The 19,742-nt window shown below is 44.0% G+C and overlaps 1 protein-coding gene across 1 annotated transcript in view; it reads right to left on the bottom strand.

Moving 5' to 3' along the window:
• The window catches only part of LOC119433349 (uncharacterized), a 340,855-nt gene that overhangs the window by 142,416 nt on the left and 178,697 nt on the right, over positions 1–19,742 (bottom strand). The window contains exons 7-8 of the mRNA XM_049671535.1: positions 11,774–12,048; positions 8,582–8,687 (exon numbers count right to left, since the gene is read on the bottom strand). Coding sequence (XP_049527492.1) covers positions 8,582–8,687; positions 11,774–12,046 — 379 coding nt within the window. The 5' untranslated portion in view covers positions 12,047–12,048. The remainder of the gene's footprint in view (positions 1–8,581; positions 8,688–11,773; positions 12,049–19,742) is intronic.

Raw genomic sequence — 19,742 nt, 5'->3', positions numbered from 1 at the left:
GTTCTGGGGATGAAGCCCTTTCTTTCAGGGTTAGCGATACAAGGCTGGCGGATGAGCAAATTTCTGTATCCTCGAGGAAAGCCGTACATCACGAAGTGCCGGTAAAACGTTGTGACAGTGGCAGCAGCGGTCCGTGAACTTGGCTACACAGATTCATTCTATTCCTTAACATGCCAGTCACTATTTTTGCAACCAACTACTGCACACGTATTCAATCCACATGATTCAATCTAGCATGATTGGAGCACAGTGTGTTAGCGAAAACTCAGTTGCATTTCCGACAGCTGATTGCACAGAAGCAAGGTAGAAGCGGTAATGGTTTCGCATTCATCCGCGGTCGCTGAGGAGAGGCATGGCGCGCCGCCGTGAGCGCCATCTCGTTTCTCTAATGCAAACTGCTTCGCGAAAAGGGTCAATATGGCGTACCGTCGCGTCGCCCGAGGCCACGTTTTGGGAATGCGAAGTCACCAGTGTATTTGTGCTGCTACAGTGCAGGAAATAATGCTTGGAAATCAAATGTTTTCATATTTTATGGTATTGTTTGGGATAAGTCGGGGTATTTTCAACGCCAATATGTAAAAGCGAATTGCTTTTGTTTGTAACGCCGCCCATTCACCGCTTTCGCACGTTTCGCCTCTACATGCAGTATTCCTATATCTAAATACCAAATGACACATGCTTGTAATTTACTTTTTTTCAGCTGATGCCCTCCGATGGAGCTTCATACGGGAACTACTGCTTACCTGGGGTCACAACGTTGGATGAATGCACAAAAGGCACGGAACGAGCTTTTATATAGAGCAAAATAAATATTTCCTCATTTCACAAGGAGTCTTGCGCCTACTTTGTAAAATTGCACGTGGCACAGATTCAATGGGACTCGACAACACCGTTTGCAGTAATTTTTACCAAATAATAAACAGATTCCGCACGAAGCCCGTGCGCGGTTGGGCAAAAAAAAAAAAAAAAAAAAAAAAACGCAGCCAGCGTGCTAGCTAGCGTTCAAAATGCGCGCGCCCTAAACCGACAACGGAAGTGATTGATGCCGACCGCTTGGCGTCAATTCGGCTGCTGTGCTCTATACGAGTGTCCGCTCTTGTGAATTCCTTTCTCTATGGTATTAGCACTAACCGGAACAGAGTTCCTCTACTCCCCCAAAAAGTGCTTAATTGTACTCCATCTCACAAGAGTATTAGTACTCCCATGAAACGAATGCTTGTGTACTCCCCAAAACAGTGCTGGGCCGGTATTTTGTGGCGATGCCTTTCCGTTAATGCCTTATCGCACTTCATTAGTGGTCAGAGCGACGGTCCGCTCGCGTTATCAATGGGATCAGCCGGCCATGAGCGGTGTATGACAAGACTAGTATAGAATAAGTCAAGACCGCTCCAAAATCGCGCCCCTGGTACTCCTCCCAATTGCGTGAAAGCAGTCGGGATGTAGTGCCATGGTCACATCAGAAGCGATTCACAACACTTGCATGTCGGGGATATTTGATTCCTTCATACGCAGCTCCTGCACTTATGCTTGATGAACTGGATTTGATGTTTAGTCGCCTAGTCACTCGAATGAAACATTTTTTTCTTAAAAGGTCAACATTTTTATTGATCAAACACTCGCAAGGGAAACTGAGCAAAATTTTGAGAAACACAATGATAAAATCGTACATAAAATCTCATTACAAAGATGTTCATGAACTTTACCACACATCTTGCAATAATACATACATTTTATCGAAGATTTCATCGCTAATAAAGTGAGAAATATTCATTTTCTACTGGCAACATTTCAAAAAAAATCAAAGCATACAATGGAATATCAAACAAAGAAACGTGTACAAATTCGCAAAGTATTGTCACTACGATTCAAGAGAAAGATGCACCACATTACTGGCCAGAGAACACGTTTCAAGCACAAAACTCTTGTACTTATATGCCGAAGGTTAGCAGATGAGCTGCTAAGCATGAGGCTGGTAAATTGCACAGGAAACGTTTGTTCATGTCATATTCTAAGACAGCAGCTCATTCGATAACGTTCTAAGTAACGTATGGATGCTCCTGACTGAGAGAACAATATATTTAGAAATGTGTCGTATAGTCTCGCGTAAAGCCACACATCTATAGTTTTGGTTATAAATATTTCGCATAGTTACCATGTATGGGCTCCACCCCCTTTTTCCTAAGCGCGCATCTTGCAGCAGTTGTCCAGCACTATCTCTGCCCGGTTTCAATGTGGTACACAGGCGTGTCATATCTCCTATTTGGTTGGATCCAAAGCTGATAGTATTTTGGCAGACAGTTCGACTTCACTGTTGGCGTTCTCATGAAAGCAATTTCCTGGCGCGGTCGGGATCGTGCCGTCGCGCTTTGTCACGCACTGTCTTTCGTAGACAGGTATTGCCACAGCGCGCTGCCGCATTCCACAACTGTTGTGGTATTCCTGTTGTCTGTTTAAATTTTTTTGTCATAAGACATAACGTGATAGTTTGTTCATTACATACAGATACATATTCTGATTATCTGATCTGGGAAGTGGGCCATGCTTGTAAACAATAATCTTTTTCGCTTTATTACTTTCACACAGATGCCAGGATTCTAACTACCGTCCATGAACTTTTGCCACAATTTAAGATGTTTCGCTGCTTCATTCTGCTATTGGTATGTCATAGACTAATGAAGTAGCATTAATTTCACATTCTCGTTCTTTTGAATGTTATCTAAACCTGAAGCTCTCTTGTATACGTCAATGCCTGATGCTTATTTTCAAAACAGCACAAAAAAGAAGGATTGAGAAAGACAGAAATGAGAGGAACACGGTGCCGATTGTCACAGGCAAACATATTTGTCATGCTGCCCCTCTTTATAGCTGACATGCTACTTCATGGCACATGTTTCTAGCTACACACAAAGAAGCAATGCAAGGAAACAAAGGAAAGGAAAAACACACCAGCAACGACTACCACTTCACACATTTATACTCATTCCAGCAGCGTCATTTTGGTATCAATGAGGACAATGAAGGCTGGCTGATACATCTTGCTTTGTTTTTTTTTGTTTTTTTTCTGATGAATGCTTCCTTAATTTCATGTGCTACTTGGTCGTAATGTGGGTAAAGCGCATGTACTATCTCCAGCTACATCAGTGCACCGCCAAATGCGAGTGCATTGCTGCCCGAATAATGGATGGGTGTTCATTGTTGCACTTGTTAAAATATCTACCGGTCTGCTCAATGCAGATACACCTGCAGCAGAAAGGAATCTCACTGACAAAGTCGCATGTGCATGTTAAACACATGGTGGCCTGCCTCGTTGGGCAATGTTCTTGTTCTTGCTAAGAACATTGAATCCATTTGGTACATTGTCACGATTATCTTCAAATAATTCGGTCATGAATGTACGACACCATTGCCTTCTTTTTAGGCATGGAAATCGGTGTTGGGATGAGTACTTACACATGCCACTTTCAACTGTTTTAACAGCATCTCCGAACTTGTATTTATTAGCTACTCTGGATAACTGGATTTCTTAGGTTTCGTGATCTGTTTCACGGCACTGAACTGCATCAGGTGGACATGATATTTTGTCAAGGTTGCTGCTATTCATGGCTTGGCAATTTCACTTTTCACTAGTTTAGTGCGTGCTGAGCAGTGCTTCAGGAGTTCATTCTAGGGATTTTTCTTTCTTTCTTTCTTTATTCGTTTCCATTGCTAAAATTGCAATGACGGGGGCTAAGATAAAAGCTGCAGTGAGGCAGCTTGAGGTGCCCTTAGCCCCCTTGTTACATGGTGGCAGTGAGTCGTGCAATGAACCGTATGCAGAAACATTACATATAAATGTTGAAGTACAATAATTAATCAATTTGAGAAAATTAATAGGAGAACAAGGAAACTAGACAATGGCAAGTAAAAACAATGCAGATAGTACACACCAATGCATTACATACACTTGGCAATACATAAATAAAAGTGAAAATTGTGTACACTTGACGAGGCATAATTAAAGGTGAAAAGAAATGGTCCTAGATTAATATTGGAATGATTAGGAGAAAGAATAGGATGAGCAAAAATGATATCATTATACAAACATTTCATAATACGCATATGTGAATACAGGTGAAAAAGAAATTACGCTTGAATAATTAGGAGAAGGTTTGGATAAGTGACAACAGTTCTGACCGTGTTATGTTAATGATGTCAATGTCGGCGTCATCAAATGAATTAAGCAGTCTGGGTAATTTATTTTTTGTCATTGGCAAGCCATTGTTTGTTCTTGAAGGGGGTATAGACCAATATTCTCCATGACGGGTAATATAGGTAGCTGTATTTTTTTGCAGACAAGCAATTTCAATAAATACGCTGTTATCAGAGTTTAAGTTTGAGTGCCATATACAAAGGAGAGAGTGGTTGTATAGGGAATAGATTGTGGGTATGTTGTAGTGTTTAAAGAGGTGTTCACTGTGATTGTGATATGGCACATTTGCTATGATACATATCCCTTCCATATTTCATCTTCTTTCTGAGTCATACAGTTTATCGTCTGTGATAAGTGTTCCCGCAATTCTTATTTACATGTGACAGTTCGGAGATGCTGTTAAAGTAGCAGTTTGGAGATGCTGTTAAAGTAGAAGTTCAAGTAGAAAATGTGACATGTGAGTACTCAGTCCAACACTGAGGATACTACACGTAATAGGAAGACAGTGGTGCAGTATGTTCATGGCTTCTCTTATTTTTTGAAGAATGTCATGCAAGGTACGGAAAGGACACAGAATGTTCGCAGCAGAAGTTGAGAGGGACAGTGAGACTGAAGGTACTTCACAAAGACATTGCGCAACGAGGATTACTATCGTGTTTGTTACGTGCACATGCTCCGCCATCAATGAGATCCCTTTCTCCAGCAAGTTTATCTACATCAGGCAGACTGGGAGGTGTTTTAATAAGTGCCTTAGCAAACAACAGTACAATATCAAAGCAGCAATATGCTTTCAGTTGGCAGAGCAGTGCTGGGCCTGTAGATACCAGCCACTAATCAAGGTACAGGCCCTGTACTGGCATCGTGACCTGGTGTCAGGAGAAATTATGGGGGCATTCCTCATAAAGAAGAATCAAGTTGAAACATACAGCTATATGTTGCCCTAATTGATATAAAAATGGTTCTGTTGAAATGAAGACATCTGTGTAAAGAAGTGGTTTCGTGCTTGTTTGAATGTGTTTTTTTCACATTATCTTTTGAGTTGCTTGTTTTTCTATGACAACAAATGTGCGCCATGAAGTAGCATGTCAACTATAAAAGTGGACAGCAACACAAATAAACTCGTCATTTCATAGTCAGTGCCATGTTCCTGTTGTTGCGTCTTTCTCAGTCTCTGTTTATTGCACTATTGTTAATTATAAACAAGTACTAACTATCCAAGTTTAGTATTCTCTTGAACCTATTTTTCATATTCTAGCTGCTGTCATCAGTAATACAATTCTTTGGATTGTTGACCCACTCTCCTCTTTAATGTTATACCTTGACCGCATAAATAACTAAAATTTAATTTTCAATATTAGCTTGTCTGTGGCAAAACAAGTATAGAATTGCAAGGAGCATTAGCATTAAAATCTTGCACGTCACATTTCTTGCCTTAGTTGGTAGCTTTTCGCTCCGTATCATGTTATGAATGCTGCACTTCGCAGCCATTATAATTAGGCGATCACTTATTGTGACCAGTCAAAAATGCATAACTGAAGTATGGCATGGCTTCAGACGTGAAAAAAAAATTGGATGTGATGAATTCGTTGCTTCAAAGGCTACTGAAGCATGAACACAGGCAGGGCAGTGCACAGAGAAGAAAAACGAAGAAGCGAATCATAAATCGGGAAGGGCACCATCTTCTTTTACATATCCTATCCATGCCCATAGATTTTTTATGTGGCTATTATTACGCTTACGAAATGAATTAACTACCTGAAACCACAGCTTTTTCCTTCTGAAGAGGTGGATGTACAATAAAAATAAAAAAATTATGGCAACGGAATCTGGATGCTCCATTAAAACAGGTATATTTGTGACTGGACACACTTATACAGTGCCGGAAGCTACATCACAACTGTCGTCGAAAGATGGGTGTGCACTGGCATATCAGTTCTTAAAGTTGTACAATGTGAAATTTATTTACTTTGGCAAGCAAAAAACCTCATCCTCTACTGACATTTATCACAAAACAAGGAATGCCTTCCTCACAATCTCTTTGTACTGCCTTAAATGCTTAATGCAGTTTGTTTTGGTAGCATGGTCACTTCATCATCTAAGTGTGCACAGCACTGCGCCGACCGATTTATATATTTCTGGCGCATGGTGTTGGTTTATGACATGACTGTTGCATGACGATCATGTACGACACTGAATTTGGTGATGCAAATGGCACCATGCATCCTATTCAAAACCATGCTGCCCTTTGTGCGGATATTAACTAATCTTACTTTGTCACACTAGGAAATGTAATTATTAAGGTACTGAGAAAGGGGAGCTTCATTCCATAGCTACTGTGATTGTACATATGTTAACGTTTATCTCTGGGCTATTTCAACTGTAACTAAGGTCACAATGGGGAAGGTTTCACACACAGCACTGACTTTCAACATGTGTATTAGACACTTCTTTTTTTTTCTCTCTCTTTTTGAACAAGAGCATAAAGCAGGCATCCCAGTTTATTCCTTCAGCTCGCTTACTCTTCTTTCGTGGGTTACTAAGAGCACAAGTTGTAAGACCTGCACAGCTTCAAGGAACACAGGAAGTGTTCGGTGGGTGTAGAGCTATCTCAGAATTAGTTCTTCCAGTGATCATTAAAGATTTATAAGGCACTCAACAAGTGCATTTTTTGTCGGATATTGGAAATGTAAAGGTCATGAATCTATGACTGATGCTGAGAACCATGCTAGTTGGAGTGCATCAAACTTGGCAAGGAATTGGATGAAAATATAGGCACTACTACTGTCTAGCATACCGCAAACACCCCTTCTATTCCTTCTCACCTCACTGTGCAGTCTAAAGTTCAGAAATTTACTATGTACAACAGTGCTTTTTTTATTTTGCCTGATCAAACTTTTTCCTGCAGAAGCCATCAATTTAAGGGGTTTTTTTTTTTCCCGATTATACGTTCACATGCACCAATTGCTCAACAAGTGTTCCAGGCTGATTCTTTCACAGTTCTTTGAATTGAAGACATCGATCCCTGCTTTTACTTGTAAACTTAGCTGGCTAGTAAATTTATTCACCCTCAAATACCTGCCAGAACAATACAGTTAAGTGTGTCATAGGAGATAGCACAATTTTAGATGTGTGAAATTAATTTTTCAATTGAAAGTGACACTGTGGCTTCTAATTAAAACGCATACACCTTGGTGTATGCAACCATCAAAGGCCTTGCTCCCGCTTTCAGGGGTGCGAATGGTTTTAATGAACTGCTGCCGTGAGCATGTACATAAACGATAATGCCTTCTTTACCCTGAAGTGCTCTGCCCCTAATGCTCCCCCTTTCTTAAACCCTAGGAGGGAAGCCATACTTCCGAAATTTGATGCAAAAAATGGACAAAAGGGAAGACATGAAAATGTGCCTGCTCCATGTTATCATTTAAAATTCAGAATGACAGTGGTTTGTATTTGCTCGCTTATATTTACGTGGTGTTAAAATTATATCGGCAGCAAACCAAGCACGAGCTTTTGCTTTTTATAGTCAGCACAGGCACCCTGCTCACTGCAAGTGAGTCTAACATCTTCAGATACAGCATCCACATCTGTGGACGCGACCTATTTTTGCCATTTCTGTGCAGTGGTAGCAAGGAATAGAGCACAAACATTAAGCTTAGGCAAAATTGGACATTCTGCTAACCTATATCACTGAGTGATGTGTATTGTCACAGAGTTCCGCACAGGCGAAGGCACTACCGTGTTTTACATGTCTGACGTGGCGCATGTTGGTAGGAATCTCGAAATATTTTTTTAAATTCTTGAAATGCTTGTGGCCAATAATTAACTTGTGCATCTAATTCGAGCAGGTTATTCAATCCATTTAATGAAGGAACATAGCATGGATGACTTTACAATCATCAAATATTTAGTTACTCTAATTGCGATGACTCATCATAAGCTGCACCTCGCATTTGTTATGGTGTTGTTATTATGAGTTAAATTGTTATGGCATTTGGGGCCGAGCACAAGCTCGTGAAAGTGATTCTCGGCCATGACCGGCTCAATTTTTATGGGAGCAAAACACGACAAAAAGAAAAGAAAATCAAATGATATCTTATACGTCGATCTAGGCGCGTCCTACAGATCACCAGGTGGCCAAATTCATTCGTAGCCGTCGCCCCCGGCGTCTCTCTACGATGTCGCAGTATGCTTTGAGACTGTAAACCCAATGAATCCATCAACACAGGATTTCTCAGGACATACTATTCATGAAGTCTCCAGCCCACTCTTCTACAGCAAGCGTGATCACGAACACGCACACACACACACACACACACACACACATATCTACACACAACCAAACGGTGCCCAATCACATTCGGGGCTTAAATCAAGCGAAGACAGTGAGCTCACCTGGTGGCCTGTATATCTGCAGGTCTGGCTTAGAAGAGAGCAGTGAAATGGCCACTCTGTGAGAGGACCTAAGGGTGTTGACGCTCTCGCACGCTTCTTCCTTACGCTGCGAAAAGGGTTGTCACAACAAAATGTAGCAATAGTAGGAATGTAAAACGAAAGTATACCGTGTGTGTCAGTGAAAACTTTCAAAAATTTTTAAAGGCTGCCCATGACAGATAACACAATTCTAGTTCGTGAGCTGGTCTGCTCGAGGAGGTGGACATTATTTGCAGAAAAAATTGAAACGCAGAATCGATTAATTCACAAAAATTCACTAATTAAATTTTTTTTTTAACTAATTGCCTTGTGGCTCATATTGCAATTTAGAAATTCTACCCATGGAGCTCATAAAGCGGATCCATTTGGAACAAATTCTCAGGATAACACCCGTTTTGAGATTAATTCCTGAACTGTGTGGAGAAATGCAATAGGCGTTCCAGTTACTTTTGTGCTTCAATGCATAGAACATTTTGTTATGCTTGCGTGTAAAAGGAAAGCGATGAGGTGAGTGTGTTTTGTTGGCCGAGTTGTAGCTGCAAACTGGTATGGGTTGTGCTTTCGAGTGCGCCTTACTGCGTCCTTGTCTCCGAAAGCGCAAAGTATGCAGGCACATGAACTAAGGCTCCACCGTGATGCATTTGGCATGTCGATGGCCGAGCTCTAACTGCGCTTATGGCGTTATTTAAAAAATGCAGACAAATGTGTCGTCCAAAAAGCGCAACGTTGCCTTTAGAGAACACATGCATTGTGCGTATTTGGTTTCTGAAATATGCTGCTGATAGGCAGTCGTACAACAGCCACTGTTGAAGTTATCTGGTCAAGAGTGGGCGTTTTCCAAGAATTTATTTATTTATTGAAACACTCTCAATGCCACGTGGGGCTCTACAGAGAGGATTTACAGAGAGAGTAAATGGAGTAACTAGAAATTCTGCACTAGCACGTTACAATGACGTGCTGGATGTTCATTAAGGAATGCAACTGGCTGAATATGTGAACATCAGTGTTCGATGCATACTAGAGAGGTGCCATTGATATAAGTCAAAAGCGATCCTAAAAAAAAAATAAAAAAAATTTGCGTAGCTTGCACTAGAGTCGCACTGCTAAAAGACGGCGGAGCTGATGGGTACTTGCCTAGCTAGTCCTGGCTTTTGGGCTAGGCCAAGCACTTCCAAGTCATCCCCAGCATTTCCAGGAATTTATTTTTATTGATCGATTATCGATTAGCTATTGATTGGCTATCGATTGTCTATCGCAAGGTATTGGCCACGTATTTGGACTAGGCTAAGCACTACCAAGTCATCACCAGCATTTCCAGAAGTTATTGATTATTGATCGATTATCAATTAGCTATTGATTGGCTATCGATCGCAAGGTATTGGCAACGTATTTGGGCGCTAGGCTAAGCACTACCAAGTCATCCCCAGCATTTTCTGGAATTTATTGATTATTGATCGATTCGCTATTGATTGGCTTTCGATTGGCTATCACAAGGTAAAGAGAGTTTTAGAATAGGGGCCCAAAAAGTTTGGGGCCCCAAAGAGCTTTGCGGGTGTTTGCGTTGGGGCATGCAGGAGTGAAGAGTTTTAGCACGGCCGCTGGATAAGAAAAAGGTGCGGCCTGCCGCGTGCATAAAAAACGGTGTGATCCGCCGCGGCGCCACACGTCGGGGGCTGTTGTCTGGCATCGGCATATCAAATGCGTCAGGAACGCGCTTGGAACGGCGTCGCGCGTGCCAGCCGACGGCGCGTTCCATCGCCGATGACTAGCGCCGTTCGGCCCAGCCAAGCGGCCGACAATACAACTACGGCTGTCACATTGGCTCCCATTGCAACGCGCCCGATGCGGCAGGCCGCGCCTTTTTTTTTTTTTTTTTTTTTGATCCAGCGGCCGTGGTTTTAGATAGAGTGTACTAGAATACACACTAGTTTTAGAATAGGGATTTGCGTTTGCGAATAGCGTCTTGCGCTTGCAGCGCCACTATGGTGTCAAAGAAAAACTATTATAAATATTAAAATAAACTATACCGTTTTATGATAAGAAGAGTAATTTTGACTTTCGTGGTTTTGCGTTTCATTACAATTGAGAGGTTATTCTATTAGCAACAAGCGATTTGTTACGCTTAATTTTGAGTAACCAACTTTACGTGCCTTCACCAGCCAAGCTAATCCACGTTAGGCCTACGAGCTATGAAATCGACAATCGAATTCGAAATCAGCGGCGTCTAATGAACCAATCTTCATTACACACGTTACTTGAGAGAAAGCGATAACCGCAGCCACTTCTCCTAGCTTACGAACTTCACGCGTTACCACGCATCAAGCCCAGGGGCCGTATTCTGAAACGTTCGCCTAGGCGAAATCAGCGTGCGCGTTGATTCGCTGGTTGAGCAAAATTGAATGACGTCGGGCTCAACCACCCAATCAGCTCATCCAATTTTGCTAAAACAGCCAATCGGCGCACGCCTGAAAGCGAAAAAAGAAATTTCGCCTAGGCGAACGTTTCAGAATACGACCCCAGGTTGGTACTCGGAGAGCCGCCGCTTCGATGGGTGCCGCCATGTTTGTTGACGCAGAGCTTTTGGGGCTCCCGCTAAATCAGTGAAATAGCGTGCGCAACGCAAAACCCAAACGCAGTTAGCGTCTCGCGCATGCGCAGTGATGTCAACGCTATTTCTTTGGGGCCCCAAAACGTTTGGGGCCCCTATTCGAAAACTCTCTATTGGCCACGTATTTGGACTAGGTCAAGCATTACCAAATCATTCACAGCATTTCCCGGAAGTTATTGATTATTGATCGATTATAGATTAGATATTGATTGGCTATCGATTACTGACTAAGCTTAAGTAGTGCCAACCATGCTTAGCTTTACTTAGCCAGGCTTAGCTTCGCTATATCACAATGGTTGTGTGCCATTGCGCTCGGACCCTTTCTGCACTGCCGCCAGGATCAGCCCACATTTTGTGTTTGCGGTTGCCACATTATACGCCCGGCTTAAACAGCTCCGCTGTTAAAGGCACAGCACCTTCGAAGACAGAACAGTGACGCCATAACTGAATCGGCATCGGTATCCTGTCCCCCCTGCATAGAAGCCATGTTGGCATGCTGAGAGTAGAAGTTGAAGATGAGTAGAGGATTCGGGCCTCGGTCTTACCTTTTGCACCTGGGAGTCTCGGGGTGTTTCGCTATGCGTCAAGTTGCGGAAGAGCGTTTCTCCAGCGTCGAGTTGCGGAAGACCGTTCGAGTGCCGTCCGCAGTCTCGTGGCACCGGTTCCATCACTGCCGGTCTCTGCTGCTGCTGCGGTGCAGTCAACAACGATCCCGCGATGGGCTCAGGTGCGTTGGGCTTGACTCTGCCTCTTCCACCACCCGAGCTCCCCTTGACACCGACGGGCGGTGCTGCATCGCCGCCTCCGAAATAGTTCATGGCTGCAGAGACGACGCGTTCGTTATGCTTCCCCTTGGAGTGAGTGCTCGTGCTGCTGCTCGTGCTGCTGCTGCTACTGATGATGATGAGACAATGACACGTCCCTACTACCGGAGATTGGCCAAGAAATATGCGGTAAGAAGAAGAAAAAATATGCGTGGCTCTGCTATCGCAAACACCAGAGACCAGTGGAGCTGGGGAAAGCCTATAGTAAAGTAGTGGCAAACCACACATTTAGTAACTTTTGCTGGGCTTCCCCCATCTCCGCTGGCCCCTGGTGTTTGCGATAGCAGAGCCACGCATTATTTTTTTGAAATGCCAGTGCAGATTGAGAATGCTAAGATTATTAATCTCTCACTTCAGTTTTTCGGAAGCGACGAGTGTCCAGTTCTCTTGTCTAACCTGCAGAGCCGCCGCCAGAGGCATCGGCTGCAGTCACGGACACCCTGCGCGTTCGGCGCGAACGCGGGGAAACGCGATCGGCGTCGGCAGCAGCTCTACGCTTCCCACTATCACTTTTCTCACTCCTTCTCTCCACCTCGCATCCGCTATATATGCTGGGCGATGCTATTTTTATACTCTGCTTTCACTCTCTCTCAGGTCTATACCCCAGCTCGGCGAACCCAATGGGCAATGAAAGTCCGGCGGACATCCACTGGTCCGCCAGTTTTGGACATATGGATGTCCGTCGGAGATCCACAGAAATCCACCGGATTTACTATGAACACTTATGCGCAAGAAAATTGGCAGCTCCGTCGAACATCCGATGGCTGCCAGAACTGTACATTTGGACATTACAGGGACATGCAAAACCATGCACTTGGGATTTTTCAGTACATCCATCAGACATCCACAGGAACACAGTTATTGAAACTTCTGCAGCGACGAGGTTGCAAATTCGGGGAGCTTAACTGTGCACATTGTTATTTCGTTTTTCTTGTGGAAACGTGCAATTTTGCCACGAAAAAGTCTGTGAATTCACGATCGAGACTTTATGGAATGTCCATTGCAGATGTCGCTTGCACCATACGCAGTGCAAAAACTGTTGAGAAATGATCAAATATATGATGTCCCACGAATGTCCCTCTGTTGTAATTAATTAATCTAATCTAATTAATATACTTACTAATTGAATCTAACTTACTAATCTGATGTGCTCGTGACGCCTGCGGCAGAAAGGATGTTCCACATTCGCCGCCATGGTTTGTGAGTGGTGGCGCTGGCTAGCACTCCCAGGGTTGGTTCTAGTTGTAAAAACATAAATACCCCAGAAAGTGGATATGGGAAAATGGCTCCGCGGTAGCTCAATGGTAAGAGCATCACATGTGTAATGCAAAGACGTGGGATCGTTCCCCACCTGCGGACAGTTGTTTTTTCATCCATTTTCATTTCCTTTAATTTATCATTTTTTTAAATTCAATTAGTAAGTACAAGTAATTTCCCCTATGTTGTCCTTGGTGTCATTGTTTGTTGGCTTCTTATGATATGTACATAAACATAATAACACAGGACAAATACGATGCACGTCTCCATTAGTCACTTCTTCTTTATTCTCCCTGGCGCTTCCTCCTCTGTTTCCCTCTTCTTCTTCGTTAGGTTGCTTCACTCCCCCCCCCCCCCCCCGCCCACATTGCTTTCATCCCTCCTGGAATGATACTTGAAGACGTTGGCTATGGAGGCTGATTCTAAAGTGTCGTTGGGGCCTATGTACCAAGCAGTCTATAACTGTACATGTTGACTAGCCATTTTCACAACTCGATATGGTCCTTTGTGTGTCGAGTTTGACCCGGGGAGTCCTTTCCTCACCAGCACCCAGTCCCCCACCAGCAGTCCAGGTAGCACAGGGTTTTGCCTTTTGTTGAAGTTCTGCTTGATTTTTGCACGGTACTTCGCTTGGCTTTCCTCATTTCTTTTGACTTCTGTAAGTTGTACCGTCTTTTCAACTCTGAATGTCGTGTCAGCTGGAAGATATGTAGGCTTCCCTGTAGCGGCGAACATTGGCGTACATCCTAGGCCTGTTGTGTAGGATCAGTTGTGATGGGATATCGCAACTTCAAGGCAACATTTCCATCCACCCGGAGATGCTGGATACATGCCCATGTACTGCTTCAGATCACGAATAGCTCTCTCAGCCAAGCCATTAGCTGCTGGATGATATGGTGCAGTGAACCTCAGCATGATTTCGTGCTGTTCCGCCCACTCTTGCAGTCGACGGCTCCTAAATGCTGGCTCGTTGTCGGATACCATTGCTTCCACATTCTGAAACATTTTTCGGCTCATGAAAGCAATAATGCTGTTAGCGCCCTCTCCTCCCGGTTTCGCTGCCACCATCCTGGTGCACTCGAAACATACCAGGAACGCTTGGGTGTTCTGCACACCTTCGGACTTTTTCCAGAGCTCAGCGAAGTCCAAGTGCACAATTTCAAATGGTGTTTTCGAGTAGGTAGGGAAGGTCGTCTGCTGAGTAGGTTGCCTAAATTTTGTTTTATTTATTTGACATTCATGACACGATTGCACATATCGCTTGGTGTCTTCTTTAATTTTTTGCCATGTAAATCGCTTTGTAAGCTTCATGTATTTTCTCCAAAAGCCGTCATGGTCGCCTGAATGAGGGCTGTTATGATACAGATCTAAAACTTGTGGGATCAACGTTGGAGGCACTGCAATTCTTCCCGTCTCAGTGGGCTGCAAAACTTCGGTTCCCTCCCACACTTTGGCAATGTTCATTGTTTCCTGATGAGCTTCCTCTTGCATGACCGCCAACCTGGATAGCGCATCAGCATCTTTCATTGAAGCACCCGGACAGTGATTGACATTGAAGTCGAACTGCTGGAGCTCATGTATCCAGCGTGCAATCTTACCCTTAGGCTCTGCCATTTTCAATATAAATAAGTGCTTCGTGATCAGTGAAGAGCTTGAAATGCGTGCCTTCCAAGTAGGAACGAAAATATCAAATGGCTTTCAAAATAGCTAGTGCTTCTTTCTCTGTTGTAGTGTAATATACTTCTGTTTTCGTGAATGTGTAGCTGTGGTAGCCAACTAGACGAAGTTGTTGATTTCTTGCTCGGCTGCAGTCTCACTGGTACAGGACTGCTCCGATTCCGTAATGAGAAGCATCTGTACTAAGTTTGAAAGGAAGGGGAAAGTCGGGAAGGCAGAGGACGCGGTCAGAGGAGATCACGTGAACCAGATGTCTGTAGGCCGCCTCACACTTCTCCGTCTAGCAGAATGGTAAACACACGGAGTGAATGGATGTTATATGGTTTGACTAGCTTAGTGATACGTGTCAAAGACTCTTCCTTTGTGTTTTTGGTTGTTCCGTCCAGTAGTTTACCCAGGAAAGTCACTCTATTCTTGAAGAATTCACTCTTCTTAAAGTTAACTTTCAGAACCGCCTCTGAGAGAGCTGTGAGCACATGGGCCAGGTGATCTCCATGTCAATGCTAATACTTGGAGTGCACAATGATATCGTCCATGTAAACGTTACAAAAACGGCCAATGTAGGGTTTCAGAACAGTGTTCATCATCTTTTGGAACAAGCTTGGCGAATTCTTCCAGCCAAACAGCAGGCGATTGTATTCATATAGATCAACAGGGGTAATAAAAGCTGTATACTGTTTTGCCTCTTCTTCAAGTGGCATTTGCCAAAACCCTTTGCAAAGATCGATCCTAGAAAAGCATTTTGCAGCTGTAAGTTTAATTGATAATGCTGTCTATCTTGGGCATAGGAAAAAGGATCAGGTGTGTTTGGCTGTTGATTATCCTATAGTCCGTACAGAGCCGCAGGCTACCATCTTCTTTCGGAGCTATTGTTTTTGGTGATGTAAACACGGACACGGACGGCTGAATGATGTTGGCATCCAGGATCTTTTGGAGTTCTTCTTTGAGCCAAGCCTTCTTTTCCCTCGTTAGATTGTATAGCTTCTTTCGTAACACACTTGTGCCATTTAACTTGAATGAGACTTTAAACTTGGTTGTGGCTGGCGGGTATCCTCCTAAACAGACCAGTTCTGGATAAACTTGGCGAATGTCGTCTCTATTTTTTGGTACTCGCAGCAGTTTCGAGCTGGGTTCTGCATTCGCATTATCCATACCAGGGCACACCGACACAGTGTCATATCATAGTAAATATTCAGTTTCATTAACTTCATGTCCGGGTGGGAGAGCAAGAAATTGTATTCCACACTTTCAATAGCCAAAGCCAGTACTTCCGTAGCCTGTGACTGATATTTAAACTTAACACATGCCCATTCACAGTGCTCACATTTTTTCCTGTCATAGCCCCGTACAAGCATACGTTTGCCGGGGAATATATGTTCTGGTTTTGCTTTGCTTCTCTTAATGATGGACACCGAAGCACCACTGTCCACAACAACTTGCATAGGTTGTCCGTTCACTTCCAGCTGAATATACCGTAGGCTTGACAACATCAGCAAGACAGTCTCGGTAGCCAATAAAGGCGCGCTTTTGATATCTGGTGTTTCTTTTTGGTCTCCCTAGCGAAACGTTTTACCACATGTGATATTATAGGGTCCTGAAACGTTCGAACCAAGTTTAGGAGTTTCTTCCTGCATCCCCTGCGAAAAACGCTGGTAAGTGGTGTGAAAACTACAACCTGATATCTCGGGGGGGGGGGGTCTTGGCGATGTTTGTTGGCTCTCTCCACCCAGTAGTGCGAAAAAGCTTGCAGCAGCTCTAACATTGCATCGACCGTTTTGGGACATCTAACCTGAACCAGCCGCCGTAGTTCCTTTGGTAGCCCATGGGTAATGAGTGTTACTATAGATTGTAACGGCAGCTTCGGCTCAGCAAGCTGAAGGAGGCGCTTTTTTTTTTCAAAGAAATACTCTAGTGGGGTACAAGACTTGTAGTGGTAGTAAATAGCCTGGTCCCATCTTTCAACTGAATTTCTTTGAAAGGTTGTTATAAAGCTTGCTTTCCATTTGGACCATGGTTCGCATTTCCAATCCAACAGCCGAGACTCATGCCATTTTCTTGCTAGTCCAGCAAGAAATAGTTGCATGTTAACTACACGGTCTCTGTCGGACTTCATTCGTTGTATTCTGCAGCCTGCTCATAGAAATCTATCCAACTTTCTGGACTGTCAGAGGAGCCATCGAATATCTCTGCCCGTTCACTTTCGAAACGACGACTCTCGTGAAGGTTCGCTGCTGACATTAAGGTTTCCGTGAGCTTGTTTTGCTGTGATAATTGCTGCTGCTGTATTTCCAATGACTGTAGAATAGCTGACTGCACGCCAAATGGACATGGCTTAATGCTAGGGCATGTCTGAAGCCGCATCAACACAAGTTCACCGAATAAGGGTGCCGGTAGATTTACTTTTGCTGACCCTTTGTCGAGAAGTTCCTTGGACAAAATGGAGGCTTCAGCCAAGACAATGCCAACGAGCTCACCTGTGGTTACATGTTCAGAAAAGTCGAGGGTATATTCGTCTTGGACCTGGCATTTCTTGAAAACCAAGCGGCCACCACAGTCTTCAGCAAAGAATGTCACCCACATCACGGTCTCTATTGTCAGCTGCGCCAAAATATGTAGTGATATTGTACATAATAACACAGAACAAATGTGATGCAGGTCGCCATTCATTCCTTCTTCTTTATTCCTCCCTGGTGCTCCCTCCTCTATTTCCCTCTTCTTCGTCAGATCGCTTCATAACATAGTTATTCATGTATGGGCTGCACCCCCTTTTTTCTAAGCGCGCATCTTGCCATACATGTCCAGCACTATCTCCACCCGGTGTCAACACGGTACAGAGGCGTATCATATCTCCTGTTCAGTTGGAGCCAAAGCTGATAGTATCTGTGAAGACAAATCGACTTCACTGTACGCGTCCTCATGAAAAGAATTTCCTGGTGCTGTCGGCATCGTGCCGTCGCGCTTTCTCACGCACTGTTTTTCGTAGACAGCTATAGCCACAGCGCGCTGCCGCATTGCACAACTGTTGTGGTATTCTTGTTGTCTACTGTATACATTTTTTTCTCATAAGACATAACGTGATAGTTTGTTCATTACGTGCAGATACATATTCTGATGATCTGATCTGGGAAATGGGCATGCTTGTAAAACAATTATCTTTTTCACTTCATTACTTTCACACAGATGCCAGGATTCTAACTACCGTCCATGAACTTTTGCCACAATTTAAGATGTTTCGCTGCTTCATTCTGCTATTGGTATGTCATAGACTAATGAAGTAGCATTAATTTCACATTCTCGTTCTTTTGAATGTTATCTAAACCTGAAGCTCTCTTGTATACTTCAATGCCTGATGCTTATTTTCAAAACAGCACAAAAAATAAGGATTGAGAAAGACAGAAATGAGAGGAACACGGTGCCGATTGTCAACAGGCAAACATATTTGTCATGCTGCCCATCTTTATAGCTGACATGCTACTTCATGGCACATGTTCGTAGCCAAACACAAAGAAGCAATGCAAGGAAACAAAGGAAAGGAAAAGAATCACACCAGCAAAGACTACCACTTCACACATTTATACCCATTCTAGCAGCATCATTTTGGTATCAATGAGGACAATGGAGGCTGGCTGATACATCTTGCTTTGTTTTGTTTTTTTTCTGATGAATGCTTCCATAATTTCATGTGCTACTTGGTTGTAATGTAGGTAAAGTACATGTACCATCTCCAGCTACATCAGCGCACTGCCAAATGCAAGTGCATTGCTGCCCTAATAATGGATCTGCCAACAAATGCCCCTACTCTGCCAACAAATGCGTTCTTGTACTTTGCACCTGTGCCGGCTGTCGGTATTGTCGCGCGCACCGTATCTTGAAAGCGATCTCCACACGGCTCTGACGTTTGTATGCGCTGTGCTTACGCCGCTCAGTTTCTGTTGAAGCGATAGACCGCATGAAGCTTCGCTTGCTGCGGCGGCCGCGCGTGGGCAAGCGCGGCCGCCGCAGCGAGCGAAGAGACAAAAAGAAAAGCACAAAAGCAACAAAAGCGCCACCGCTTCAAACTGCTCGTGCCCAGTCGCGGCTTTCACGCTGTCCGTTGGAGATTGTTGTGGAAAGGGGGCGAAAAGTTGGGTTAAGTGCAACGCGATAACTGTCTCTCAATAGAGGACACCTCAACCGCGTTGCACAGAGGGGAAGTGGGATTGACAGTTAGAGGAGAGAAAGATCGTTACGAGCGACTGTCTCCGTTACGAGCGACTGTCTCTGGGAGCTGTAGCGGGGACAATGACACAGGATATGTTGGACTGTTTCCTCGCTGCCGCAAGTATCACAGGCAGCACTGTCAGCTATTCCGATGCGACAAGCAAAAGCATTCATAAAGGATACTCCAAGCCACAGTCGGCAGAGAGCAGTTGTCTCGATTCGAGGAAGTCCAGATGGAATGCGTAGTCGGAGGGATGGGTCCAGGCGGTGCAGTCGAGTATGTTGGAAACCAGGTGTGTTCCACATGGCTCGTGTGGAATCACGCGCGATTATGCAAAGCTTTGTTGCTGCATCGGCTCTTCATAACGGGATGGGTTCCTTCACAGCATTTTCGTGAGCCCTCCTCGCTGCTTCATCGGCCTGTTCGTTGCCCATGATGCCGCAGTGGCCTGGGAGCCACTGAAAACTGATGTAATGTCCTTTTTCTGCTAGTTGATGACAAAGGTGCCTTATTTCCAGCACAAGTTGGTCTTGTGGTCCACGACATAGAGCGGAT

Source organism: Dermacentor silvarum, chromosome 1, assembly GCF_013339745.2.
Source record: "Dermacentor silvarum isolate Dsil-2018 chromosome 1, BIME_Dsil_1.4, whole genome shotgun sequence".
NCBI lineage: Eukaryota > Metazoa > Arthropoda > Arachnida > Ixodida > Ixodidae > Dermacentor > Dermacentor silvarum.
This window is presented reverse-complemented; position numbering and strand designations above follow the sequence as displayed.